The sequence below is a fragment of the Solanum stenotomum genome, chromosome 7, assembly GCF_019186545.1.
Source record: "Solanum stenotomum isolate F172 chromosome 7, ASM1918654v1, whole genome shotgun sequence".
In the NCBI taxonomy this organism is placed as follows: Eukaryota; Viridiplantae; Streptophyta; class Magnoliopsida; order Solanales; family Solanaceae; genus Solanum; species Solanum stenotomum.
In genome coordinates this window covers 49866204-49879841 of record NC_064288.1, presented here as the reverse complement: position 1 = coordinate 49879841, position 13638 = coordinate 49866204, and the positions used below count along the sequence as shown (strand labels likewise).

The following is a 13638-nucleotide window of genomic DNA, read 5'->3' as shown; positions in this document are numbered from 1 at the left end:
ACACCATATTAGTAAGAAAGAATTTATTTTCTTTCAATTATTAAGTAAACCAATCAATAAATATTCTACTTATTTTATTCATTATTATTTAGGAAATGTAACTAATGTGATGATCACCTTGAATTGAATTTCTTGCTAAATTCATTTTCTTCTACCTTTCTTATTTTCTCTCTCCCAGAATACTGGATTATTAATTTGAATAAAAAAAAATGATTTTTTCACTTTTGTTAGACGAAAATGGTATATTTGAATCATTTATGTAACTGTAGGGATATATATCAACCACTTTTTTAACGAAAGTATATCAGCTCTAAATTGCAAAATTGAGGGTTATATAAAGCTCTTTCCCTTTTTTCCGAGGTACTCCATTATCTTGGTTAAAACAACACTGACCTCTTCCACATAGCAAATATCCATTCAGGACCTAGCATTTTTAGCAGTAAAAGAAAACTTTCGTAATACAGTCAAATCTCATTATAACGATCATTCATTGTGATAAAAAATGATTCTGTACTTGAATGTTCAATTGCACAATACATGCCAAAACTACTTATGGATTCACGTCCCATATATGTATGGGAAGTTTTTTCAGAAAGTATATGTAGCTCAAAGCTTACTATTGACAGCCAAATACTTGGTATGGCGACCTTGTGCAACTATCTTCCCCGTCTTTTTCTTCCTCAACTCAACAGTGACAGCAGCGATTGACTTCCCAACACGTAATACTTTGGCTTCAAGTTCGATTTCCTCCTGATTATGTAAGACAGACAATGATTGAATGAGGATATTGCATTGTATCCTTTTGAAAATTAGAGAACATTGACTTGCACCATACAGAAAATACAGCCCTTAAATGGAATAATATATGCGAAAAAGCATATCAACGGAGTGCAACTTATTTGGCTATAACAAGTCATCTTAGGAGTTTTAGCAAGTAAAACAAACAAAAAATAGGTCTATAACCAATCAACCAAAAAAGAAGGATGAGATTCAGCAAGCACATTAATACAAGAAACAATGAAAGTCCCCTGCTTGGTGCAACTTTTTCCAGCTAATATAAGCGAAGTACTTCCTATTTCTTCTTCTTTTCTTCAACAATATATGACAACATATCACAAACTATAAGTTTTTCACTCGTATCTATCTATGTTGCAACTAATAACACTAAGGTCAAGTGCTTTAAGTTGCTGGTAGTTTCGGCTCATAGGTAGTATTGCTTTACATTCAAGATATCAGGCTGAATAATAGTCTCCTTTCAGTCTACTAGACTATCACTTGTGCTAAAATTGTATATTAGAGGCCTGATATAACAAGATAAAATTCTCTATATACTGTCTTATCGTGAATGAAATTACATTTCATTCTAATTCCATATTCTTTATCGCCAAGAGATTCTTCCTTTGAAGATAGCATTAACATTCTACAAGAAGATTAAATCCAAAGCTTCTATATCAAACTGGTCGAATTGTTAAACTGACTATTGATGAAGTCCGTGCTATTGCACATGTTTATCTTATAGATGTAAAAGCCATCCATGTGTATTCCCAAAATGTTGCATTGTTGGAGGTTGGTGAATGAAGAAGGCCAATTCTGCTCTGACATCCTAGAGTAGCATTTATAAACTAAAGTTTGTGGCATTGCTAAAACCAGAACACACTTTATTGCATAAGACTTCAAAATAAGCTTCAAGAACATTCCGATTAATTAAGTTTTGCTCATAACGAAGTTACACTCTGCTAACTATACTTAATGCAGTTCAAGAAGCTATGCAAATAGAACTGTATATAACATCAAAGTCCTCCACATGAAATAAGGGCCATAATTCTTTCATAACAACACTGTAATTCCGTCTAAAAGTTCATCCTTCTTATGATTTATTGTGAAAGATAACCATAACATCGGTGCAAAATATCCTCATTTTCCTATAAAGCTCTCTCTTTTACTAGTTAGCTTTTCTTCTCGGAGAGAAGTTTCAGTGAGACCTATTACTACCAGTGTTATCAAAGGCGTGCTTAAGCCCTGAAGCGAGGCTCAAAACGTGTAGAGCGCTTCGCCTTGCTTTATGTGCGCTTCAGTGTCGTCATCAAGATTCTAAGGCAAACTTTTCCTTGCCAATGAGCCTCTTATGAAGAAGTGACACTAAACAATTGATATTTCACTTTATCATAATTTGTTTTTCAATTTCTTTGGTCATATATTTGTCATTCATGTTTATAATTATTGGTCTTGGACTAGACATATATATATATATATATTTTTCTCCCTTTGCGCCTTTTTTCATCAAAGCCCACGCTTTATTTGTGCTTTGCGCTTAAAGCCCACGGACCTTAGAGCCTTTTTGCGCTTTTCGCTTTTGATAACACTAATTACTACGCAAACAACAACAAACTCAATGTGATCGATCCCACAAGTGTGGTTTGGGGAGGATAGAGTATACGCAGACCTTACCCCTATTCGGGAGGTAGAGTAGATGTTTCAGATAGACCATCGGCTCAAGGAAAACATATCAAAGCAAATCGAAAAAGAAATAACGAAAATGAAGAAATCATGGAAAAATACTATTAAAAGCATACTGAAAAAATGAAACAGTAACTGCAACAGAATAGCGCGATTATTAAAGTACAAGAGTCAATAGACAGTAATAGAAATCAAAGGACAAGAAACTACACGGGAAATACTACGACTATCAGTATGGAAGTATAAGCAAGACAATGCTCCACCACCTAATAACCTTCCACCCTAATCCGTGTCCTCCACATAGGACAGCCTCCCGTCTAAGGTCATGTCTAGAATAAGATAATAACTTCCAAACTCTTAGCACATTTCTGAGGTGAAGACGAAAGACAACATAGAGCCCGCTATATTGCTAGCAAATCAATAATTATACCATAATCTATACTTGAACAGAATGAACAAAAGAGCCAAATTCCCAAACTCGAAAGATGAATCCTTACTCAATAACTGTACCAAATTTGAATCTGAACAAAAAAGAAGAAACTCACTCCGAGATAAGCAGCATCCAAATATGAAACGTTGATCTCAAGTGATACACCAGTGAGTGGCGCACCTACAGTATGAACAACAGCAGAACCCATAATATCCACCAGAGTCGCCGTAGCTCCGCCATGTAGAAAATTACCGGCATTCTGTTCCGATCAGAAATCTCAATTAATTAATTAATTAATTAAACAAAACAACAAAAATTGTATATATAGAAACATGAATAGTAATTCACCACTAGACGAAGAGGAACTTTGAAAGAACAGAGAATCCGACCCGGCTCAACAAGGTCAACCTTTATCCCATGGGAGACAAAGGGTTCAATAAATCTTGCAGGCATGGAATCCACTGAGGTTTCATAGTTGCCTCCTTCTTTCTCCAAGAATTTCTTCAATGATTCAATATCCATTTCTGCTACTGATCTCAATTTGCAGACCCAATTCAATTGAATTGAATTATCTTATGGTTTTCGTGACGTATTCAACCAATAGGAACCATGTGTATGATGGTGCGTTTTGTGTGATAGTTACCTATTATTAAGAGCAACTTACTACCCATCACGGTTATTATGGACCGATAAGTATTCCTTCATTTTTAACTAACGATTTTGGATTTGAATCTTCTTATGTACAAAGTCGCCTTTGTTAGAAAGCGTTTTACTCCAATGTGAAACTTCCAGCCTGAATTCGAATTTAGTCAGGCTTCATAGAATCAAAATTAGGTTTAATTTGTTTTAGTTGAACTCCAATGTGAGTACCGGACATCGGGTGAAAAATCAATAACTTACAAAAAGTTAACTAGAAGTTAATTATGATTGTTAATTTATAATATTATGAATCTTATATATTCAAGTGCATTTGCATGTATTTGAGATACATAGACAAATCTTGTTCTCGCTTTCCTCCTATTTCACTTGCCACTCTCATATGTATCATATGTGTATCTAGTGTGTATCCAGTGTGATTTATATGTGTTTATGATTCATCAACAAATCTCGTTGCCTCCCTCCTATTCTCACTCGTTTCTCTCCATTTTTCAGTGTATATGGTACGAAAAACATGTATTCAGGTGTATCTGACTTGAATATGGTATGAAATTATTGATTAGTAATATAAAATGTAATTATTTCAATTGGGAGAACTAATAAATATGGTAGGAATGCTTATTTAGTTAGGTAGTTTCTCCATTTTAAAATTAGAAATTTGAGAAATTAATTAGTTTTTTTATACTTGTTATCTTTAAAATTTAAAAATGTATTTGAACATGCATCTATTTGACTTAGCTAGTTTTAAAAATTACAAAAATAATCTTTTAATTTGAACTTCATAAGTGTTTCTAGCAATACTATATAAATGTATTCTTTAGTTTGATTTTAATTAGTATTTATATTCTTTAATTTTGTATGTATGTGTACTTGAGTTTATATAAAATTGAACAAACAGACACACGTGGCATACGTAAAATATATGATACAATAAAATTTACGTAACAACCAACACAAACATGATATTTAAACTAATAATACAATGCAATACGACAAGTACCAACCATCTAAACAAGGTATTACATGTAAAAATAGAAGTCTTACTTCATCTAGGTGTTTTCAATGAATAACCTTCTTGTAGACATACAATCTTGAAACCAATAGAAACACCATGAAGTTGATAATGCTAAGTATAACCAATAGCCAAAAGAAGTAATCTAAATGCCCTTTGTTCAAATTTTCTGTTATCCATCCAAACTTCTTGTTCCTTGTCACTATTGTAACTAGGAAACTACTCAAATAGCTACCTAATGCAGCTGCCATCAACAATAGGGCTGAACATAAGCTTCTCATCGCATCGGGAGCTTGATCATAGAAGAATTCCACTTGACCTATCAACGTGAATACCCCCGCGCATCCAATGAAAAAATACTGAGGAACTTGCCAGAAGATAGACATAGGAATTGTCTTGACATCATAATACCCCTTCTGTTTGATGTAGTCGAGGCGTACTACTTCCACAACACCAGCAGATACCATGGACAATATAGATATTACAAGGCCTATACCTATCCTCTGAAGCTGAGTGAATCCCCGGGCGTGGCCTGTGTACTTTCTAGCAAAGGGGATGATGAGTTGGTCATATATCAGCACCCATAGTATCACACTGATTGTTTCGAATACTGTCAAAGATGCTGATGGTATTTTGAAATGACCGCCCATGTGGCGGTCCATTGTGTTCCCTTGGAGCACAAATGTTGTGTTCATCTGACTGTATGCAGTCATGAACATAATGCAGCATGCCCACACTGGGAGTAGACAAATAATAGACTTTATTTCCTCAACTTGTGTCACGGTACAGAGCCTCCAGGGATTCACCGATCCATTTACTTTATCGCGTGTTGTTTCCACAGCAGACTTGTCCAAGAAGCTGAATTTCATTTTCCAAATGGTCAATAGTACAAATATAACAGAGATTCGGTTATCAATAGTTAAGTGACTTTTGAGTAATATAAAAAAAAAAGGTGACATTCTGAGTAAACTACCCTTAGTTGATCGACTATCTGAGAAATTAACTCAAATTCTGAGTACGATTATTACATTTCTAATATTATAAGTCCATAATTTTACCTGAATTTATCCGTATGAGCGAGCTTGCGGCTTCCCTGGATGCTTGATTCCTCATTAGCAGTCTCATAAAGAAGAGATTTATCAGCAGGAGGTTTAACATCCCATTTTCTCATAGAAGCTACCAATACTTGCAACATCCGAATCAATGGACTACCTCCTGGCGTCTGGAGCCTATAAAAACGAGTGCCTGCAAAGAAAAACATAAGAGCAATAGCCATTGCAACAGCTGGAATTCCGAAACCCCAGCCCCAGCCGACACTCGTTTGTATCCAAACAAGGACTGATGAAGCAATAAGAGAACCAATATTGATTGACAGATAAAACCAGTTAAAGAAGGAGCTTTTCCTTCTCTTTTCGACCTCATCGTTGTCATCAAACTGATCAGCCCCAAAAGAGGACACACATGGTTTGATGCCACCAGTCCCTAAAGCAATCAAGTAAATTGCAATGTAGAATGTTGTTTTCTCTAGCTCTGTTGGGTGGCAAATTCCATTATGACATGATGGCTTTATTCCAACTATTGAAGCTGACATTGTCAATAGAGTCATTCCCTATAAAAGAAAAGTTCATCAAATCATCACAAGACATATTGTGAATTGGCGACTAGCTAATCGTAAAGAAATAGATCTTGGATCTAACTCAATCCCAAAAGTTAGCTTATATAAGGAGACTATTTACTCATTCCATATTAGACGTGGGACTCTTAACACTCCCCTGCACATCCAGTGTTATGAATGGGCCGAGGCCTGTTATACCAAAAACAGCCCAATACCATATTAAGGAGTTATGTGTGGGATTCAGGTTAATAAGTAGCACATTCTAGGGAAAATAGGGTTAAGAAAGTTGTTGAGTAAAGAATCTGATTCCTCTCCTCTCCATTCTATGGTCTAAGCTTCTCATCCTTATTCTTTATCTTTTATCCTCTAGTTATTTGTAATTTCAATATTTTCATCATAATTCAATAGTTTGAATATTGTAATTGTGTTTTAGTTCTTATTAATATAGATAGAATTTCGGGTTTGTTACATCCAGTCAAACATGAACAATATAATATGGGGGTCCAACATCGGTGAAACNTATTCCAACTATTGAAGCTGACATTGTCAATAGAGTCATTCCCTATAAAAGAAAAGTTCATCAAATCATCACAAGACATATTGTGAAGTGGCGACTAGCTAATCGTAAAGAAATAGATCTTGGATCTAACTCAATCCCAAAAGCTAGCTTATATAAGGAGACCATTTACTCATTCCATATTAGACGTGGGACTCTTAACACTCTCCTGCACATCCAGTCGAACATGAACAATATAATATAGGGGTCCAACATCGGTGAAACAAGGAATTGGGATGAGTTTAGCTCTGATACTATGTAAAAAAGAATCTTGGGCCTAACTCAACCTCGAAAGCTAGGTCATGAGGGGAGAATTGTCTAAAACCATATAAGGAGTCCATTACCCATCCCATATCCGACGTGAGACTCTTAACACTAAATAAATTTGACAAGTACTTGTTAAGAAAAAGTAGTTACCACTTACCATTATATAAATGATTGAGAAAATTGCTATTGTCCAGTATCTCCCAAAGTAAGCATCAGCTAAGAATGCTCCGAGCAAAGGCGTGACATAGCAAGTTCCTTGAAAGTTTGTTACAACTTTTGATGCAGCCGCGTTGTTTAGGCCAAGCATTTGATGAAGATAATTAACCAAATTAGCACTCGTACCAAAGTACGCTAGTCTCTCAGAGATTTCCTCCCCTGTAAAACGCCATGGATCGCTCTATTTATAGTAAATGAAATCACATGGTTATATTAGTTTGATTAAATATAAAATTACTATACCAAGGATGAAGAAACAAGCCTTCCATGTCCCAGTTTTTTTCTTGTTAGCTGGTGCTTTATTGATATCAGTTGTCCCATCTTTTGTGTAGACATCATCTGCTCTTTCCATTTCTAGCTTTCTCTGACAATTTATGTAATTAAGAGTTTACATCAACAAGACAACAACACACTCAGTGTAATCTCGGGGTCTGAGGAGGGTGGGTAGAGTATACGCAAATGAACGTTACTCGTGCCAGGATTAGAGAGGTTGTTTCTAATGAACCCTCGAGGAAAACAGTTCAAAGCAAATTGAGAAAGGAAATGAGGAATTTAGTACATAATACTATAGAAATCATGACAAAACATTCTAAACAGTAACTACAACTAAATAATACAATGATAAGTACAAAAAGCAACAGATAGTAACAGAAATAGAGTGATTTAGAGTTGCAAAGTCTTATTATTATCAGAGGTAAAAAGTGAAATACTCACCAAGAGTACCTAATTAAAAATGGAAGCTGTTGAACTTTTTCTTTTCTACTTCTTGTTGTAGAAAAAAGTGAGGAAAGAGCCCTCAGAATCCTTGTTTTTTAGAAAGGTGTGTGAGTGTGCCAATTTTTTGAGATATAAATGTATGTAGCCATATATAAATAAATATAAAAAAAAGAAAAGAAAACAATGCAAAAAGTTGCTTAGTGTTGCATATTGGGTAATAAAAAACATTTATTGTTATGCATCAAACAAATTTGTTGATATGATTATGATTAATAGGGGCTTTAATTATGTACTTACAAAAAAAAGGTCATTTAAGAGACAAAGTTAGACCAATCATGGTCAACTCCTTGGAAAAGAAATTTATTAAGGCTATTCTAAACTGGGACAGTAAGATAGCGTTTGACTAAAAATTTTGGATAAATTTTGAAACTTTATCTTAAATATTTATTTGGTCATATACTATAGTAAGCTCTTCTTTATCACTGAACTAGTCATCTAAACTTTTTAGAGAAAATTTCAAAAATAGCAAAGACAATACACATAATAAAGCTCTATAGCTATATTACTTTCGGTAATTGCTCTTCATAGATATAGTTTTGTTTGTCATGGAGGCTGCGATTTATATATTTCGCTTGCCCATTTGTATATTTCGCTTGCAAATATACAAACAGGGTAAGTATATACAAATGGAGGCTGCGGTTTATATATTTCGCTTGTCCTTTTGTATATTTCACTTACGAATATACAAATCGGGTAAGTATATACAAATTCTGTAATTATACATTATTTAGGAATTTTTCAGAATTCCGCTTGTATATTTCGCTTATCAATATACAAACAAAATATTTTTTTATGATTTTTTCATAAATCGTATACAAATAGCTAAGGTAAGCATATACAAATTCTGAATTTATACAATCAAGAGCCGAATTATACAAATTCTGGATTTATTCAATCAGAGATCGAATTATACAAATTCTGGATTTATACAATTAGGAAACCGAATAACAAAATTTTGCGAAACTGTAGCCACGGATTAAAAATAATCAAAACTATAGCTATATTACATAATATACTCTAGATTATTTTTTTTAAATCATAATATACTCTAGATGTTTGCCATTTCGCGTAATTTTCTCAAGATGCTTATATATTTAATAGATTTCTTAATATAATTATAGGGATTAGAAAAAAGTTGTCAGATTTTTGTGTGTAAGAATGAAAAAGATATATGTAGAACTTTTCTTGTATATTGATCGATGTTTTCCATTTTACAAGGCCTTATTTATATGGGTTGTACGAACTGTTAGAGCCTACAATCCATACATACAGCGGAAGCATGGTCATAAATCACAAACTTACATAATAACATAATAATATAAATCAAAAACGAAAATTACTAAGCACTAAGCACTAACCTCTTGAGTCTTCATAAAAATAGTTTCAAAACTGATGAATCTAGAGCTTTCATCTTCTACTATTTTCTGACTAATTTTCTAACTAGAAATTTGTGTGGCCAAATATTTCTTTTTCAGAAAATAGGGTGATCTTTCTTTGAACAAGACTGTCCCTTATATTTCAATTTTCATTGATGAAGAGAGGGGAAAGGGCAAAAAAGTTTTTTGTCATTAAGGGAAAAAACATTTTCAGCCTTGTGGAAAAACATTTTTGCGTTAATGGGTAAAACGTTTCATGCCTTTTTTAAAAAAAAAAAAAACAAGAATCAACGGTTTTTAAAAACCAAATATTTATTCTTTAGAAGGCATATTAGTCGGGCATAATAGGGACCGCAAACCTATTAATTGAGGCTTTCGATTACAATATAAATTTACAAATGAATGAGTTATCTATATCGTAATAAATTATAAATTATCCTACTAAAAATTTGTAATTGCACTCCTCAATTTAATTTTGAAATCTATCGATACATCCTACCAAATGTTTCATGCATATAGCGACCCATAGGGTGATACAAGTTTAGTCTCTACTTGTTATCATGTGAAACCCTAAAAATTATAAATAATTTTCACATTGTACCCTCATGACTTTAATCAATTTCTTGAGATCAATTTGGTGTTTTCTATCTTAGTATATTGCCAAGATATCATGTTTGATTCGGTCTGGCGGCATATTTTTAGAAAAAAATATATTACTCTGAGATTAAGAGATTCATGTGATGAGGAAGACCATTAGATATTATCACATCAATTGTGTTCATTGACGTCTTTTATGTTTGTCTATATGAGACAAGTACATAATGATGAACTCAAAAATTACGAAAACAGATTATGAGAAATATGAATGTCATAAATGATCTAGGGTATTACATAGTATAATCTACTTTAAGTTTCATTGATCGAGATGTTATATATTCCTAACAGATGTATAGTAATGAAGCTCTCGTAGTATGCACTGGACACGTGGTCTAGTCGTAATGTATGAATTTTACATAATAGGAATGAGAGTTGACCTACTATGTGTGAGTGGGAGAAGAAGGAAATTGGATTGGGTCACCCAGGTGGGTCAACCCGGATCCATGTGATCAAGAGAAATGGATAAATATAATTATGTATTATATATCAATAAATATAAGGGAAGAACACAACTATTTGAATAGTTGTGTCCCTTCAGAAGAGACAGCTATTTGAATAGTTGTGTCCTTTCATAATTATAAAAAGGTCTCAGAGGAGAGATAAAAGAACTTTTCATTCTCTACAATTCCAAAAAGAACAAACTTCTTGTGCTTATTCTGCTTCTTCTTTCTGTAATTCCATTAAAGTTCATGTGAAGATTCATTGAAGGTTTTTTCTCCAAAAAATGTTGGAATGAACGATTGTAACAGGTACGATTTTGGACTGTGGCTTTATATGGTGTAGTTCGTTTTATACACATCATGTAATTGCACTTTCTGACTAGTGAAATAATATTCAATGATCCTGCAAACTAAGTGTTTGATTAGATTCTTCAACTTGGATTTACCAACACTGTTGTTGGGCTGAATGGAAGTCGTATCAACTGCAGCTGGATGTTGTGCGTTAGAACCTATATTATAAAGTAATATAGTGCAAGAAGGTATGTCAGTACTTTGAATGTACTGAGTATGTGAGACATGCACTATACAATTATGTTCAACATGCCCAATCTGAAATTTTGAACTAAATACAAAACTGAAATATATAATCTGAATATAATGTTCAAGTAGTAAAACGTGCAATTGATAAGTACTAAACTGATTTAATTGAGTACAAGGTCAATGCAATAATTGAAACTGAACTGTGAGAGATACTATTAATCAACATATAACAATGAGAGTTAAACATGGAGTTTGATGTATAATCCCCATAAAAAGATATTAATATACGTTGTCAAAGTATAAAGGTTGATCTGATTTGGCGTGGTACCACTAAACTGAAAGCATGCGCCTAAAAGGGCAATATAGACCTATGATGACATGTAGTTCTAGGATTTGGGTAGACTGACCCTAGTCCAACTCGTTGCTAAGTACTACTCCCAACTGAACATAATTGACAGCTCTTGAAAATGTTGTTTATAATCATGAATGTCACACCTGAATTCCATACTACTAGTGAACTTTGCTTTTTTAAGAAAACTGATTCACAGTCATTGATGTCATTTCGTGTACCAAACTAATCGAAAACTTACTTTTGGAAAAAATGTTCAAAAGTATCGATGACATATCTAGATGGTATGCATGTCATATATCTTACTATTACGATTCGAAGCTCCTGATCTATGAGATGAGTACACATATATAAGCCATGCATTTTTGAAACGTGAGACTTGTAAGTGTATGGGAGACATGATATGGTTAGAGTAAAATGCATAAAAAAAACATACATGCACTAAGATTTTGAAAGGAATCTATAAGGCTGGACCTAAATCCCGGTTCATGAAAAATAGTAATAGTCTAATAATATATATTATATAAAAAATACTATTAAGAGTATGCTTCAGTGGAAATCACTTTAATGGTCTGCAAAACTGATATTAATGAAGTTCAATGAGTTTGATATCTGAGACTGAGTGATGGACACTTTAAAACAAACTGAGTATAAAGCTAATCATGATAATTTATGTAATCTGAAGGAAACATGCAATTTAAAACAACAAAACATGAAATATCGATATTTTGAGGGTTCATGAAAATATACTTAAGTAAAGATACTACACCATATGAAAAACATGTATTTAGAGACTATTTATATATAGTGGCGGACCCAGAATTTTCGTTCAGGGGTTCAAAAAATAAAAGTATAAATGTGTAAATAAGCCACACGTTTTTTATTTTAAAAAAAAACTAAAAAATGTGAAAAACAGATGAAACTAAAAAATAAAAATAAAAAACGTTATCACAAAGATTTGAATTGGTGACATGAAGCTTAATTTCAGGGGACTTGCCACTACGCTATCAGTTTCTTCTGACTATTGAGGGGGTTCAAAATATATATATCTACAGAAATACAAAAAATTTACCTTATATATACGGTGTGATTTTTTACCGAGGGGGTTCGGGTGAACCCCTGGAGCCCACGTGGGTCCTCCCTTGTTTATATATGAGAAGAGACTTAAATAAAAAAGATATTCATGTTTTTTGTGATACCCTCGATTTTCATAGTGAAATACTGGAGAATTGAGTTCATTTTTAAACTCCATGGTGAAGGATACTTGTTGATGAAATCCTACATACCTGTTTCTTGTTTGAGACAACTTTGAACATATTGAATTTTATTGTTTAAGTGTTGGGCGTGAATGGATAAGTTATTAGGACTTAGAAAAGTTAATCAAGGGTAAAAGGTCAAGAATATCCCTTTTGAAACGTAAGAAGACCTGAAAAATCAAAGAACATGACCTTTTAATGGATCTCATCGATCACATCGACGATCTGGAGGTCCAATCGCCAAAATATTCAGCAGGTCGCCAAAATAGGGCTTTAAATCGCCAAAATTAATAGTTTCTGGAGGTTTTTGGGTCTTTGGTGATGTATTTCAGCAATACGTTGAACTATTTGGTGATTCATCAAATTGACAGGTGTCATCGTCGAATTTGCCACTCCGAAAATATTCTAGCAAATCGAACGACTTATGCGTGCATGCCTTGGCAAATGCCGAGGCAAGACGATTGTTGAAAATAAGATCATGTGTTATATCATCGCGACACTTAAGGCACAAGTGAATAACCTAATTGAAAGTGGTGTGCATGGTGTGCTCCATTCTCCTTCAACCTCAATTGATGGAGAGAGTTCTAATGATGATGAAGTGTGTGTAACGTACCCCTTAGACCATCTCCAACCCAACATTAAATTTTACACCAAATTCTAAATTTGGTGTAAATTTTGGTGTTTTGAGCTCCAACCAACACCAAATTTGGTGTGTGTAACATTATTCATCACATCAATTCACTTTTTGAATATTTTAATATTATTTCATTATATAAAATTTTAATTAAACATTATATAAATTATTTGTTTTAATTGAATCTCTTGTATATTTAATTATTTTTTATGTAATATTTTTATAATATTAATTTTNATGATACATTGCATAAAACAAGGATGAATGAAGAATCATATGTATCACGAAAAAAGGGTAAAAACAAAAAAAAATTGAAAAACATGACAATGGAGAATATGAAAATTGCTTAATTCAGTGGTTTAAATTTGATTGACTAGAGAGAGAATCCTTTTGAAATTC

General features: G+C 33.3%; 2 protein-coding genes across 2 annotated transcripts; both read right to left on the bottom strand.

Annotated features, from left to right (window-relative positions):
• Window positions 1-451: 451 nt before the first annotated feature.
• Window positions 452-3438, bottom strand: LOC125870804 (uncharacterized). Its single transcript, XM_049551326.1, has 3 exons — window positions 3236-3438; window positions 3003-3146; window positions 452-750 (listed from the first exon to the last, which is right to left on the bottom strand). The coding sequence occupies exons 1-3, from the start codon at window positions 3407-3409 to the stop codon at window positions 607-609; spliced, it is 462 nt and encodes a 153-aa protein (XP_049407283.1). The 5' UTR covers window positions 3410-3438; the 3' UTR covers window positions 452-606.
• A 1165-nt stretch (window positions 3439-4603) lies between these two features.
• Window positions 4604-7569, bottom strand: LOC125871356 (protein NRT1/ PTR FAMILY 8.1-like). Its single transcript, XM_049551943.1, has 4 exons — window positions 7454-7569; window positions 7152-7369; window positions 5615-6165; window positions 4604-5414 (listed from the first exon to the last, which is right to left on the bottom strand). Exons 1-4 carry the CDS (start codon window positions 7560-7562, stop codon window positions 4604-4606), a joined length of 1689 nt encoding a protein of 562 aa, XP_049407900.1. The 5' UTR covers window positions 7563-7569.
• Window positions 7570-13638: the final 6069 nt, after the last annotated feature.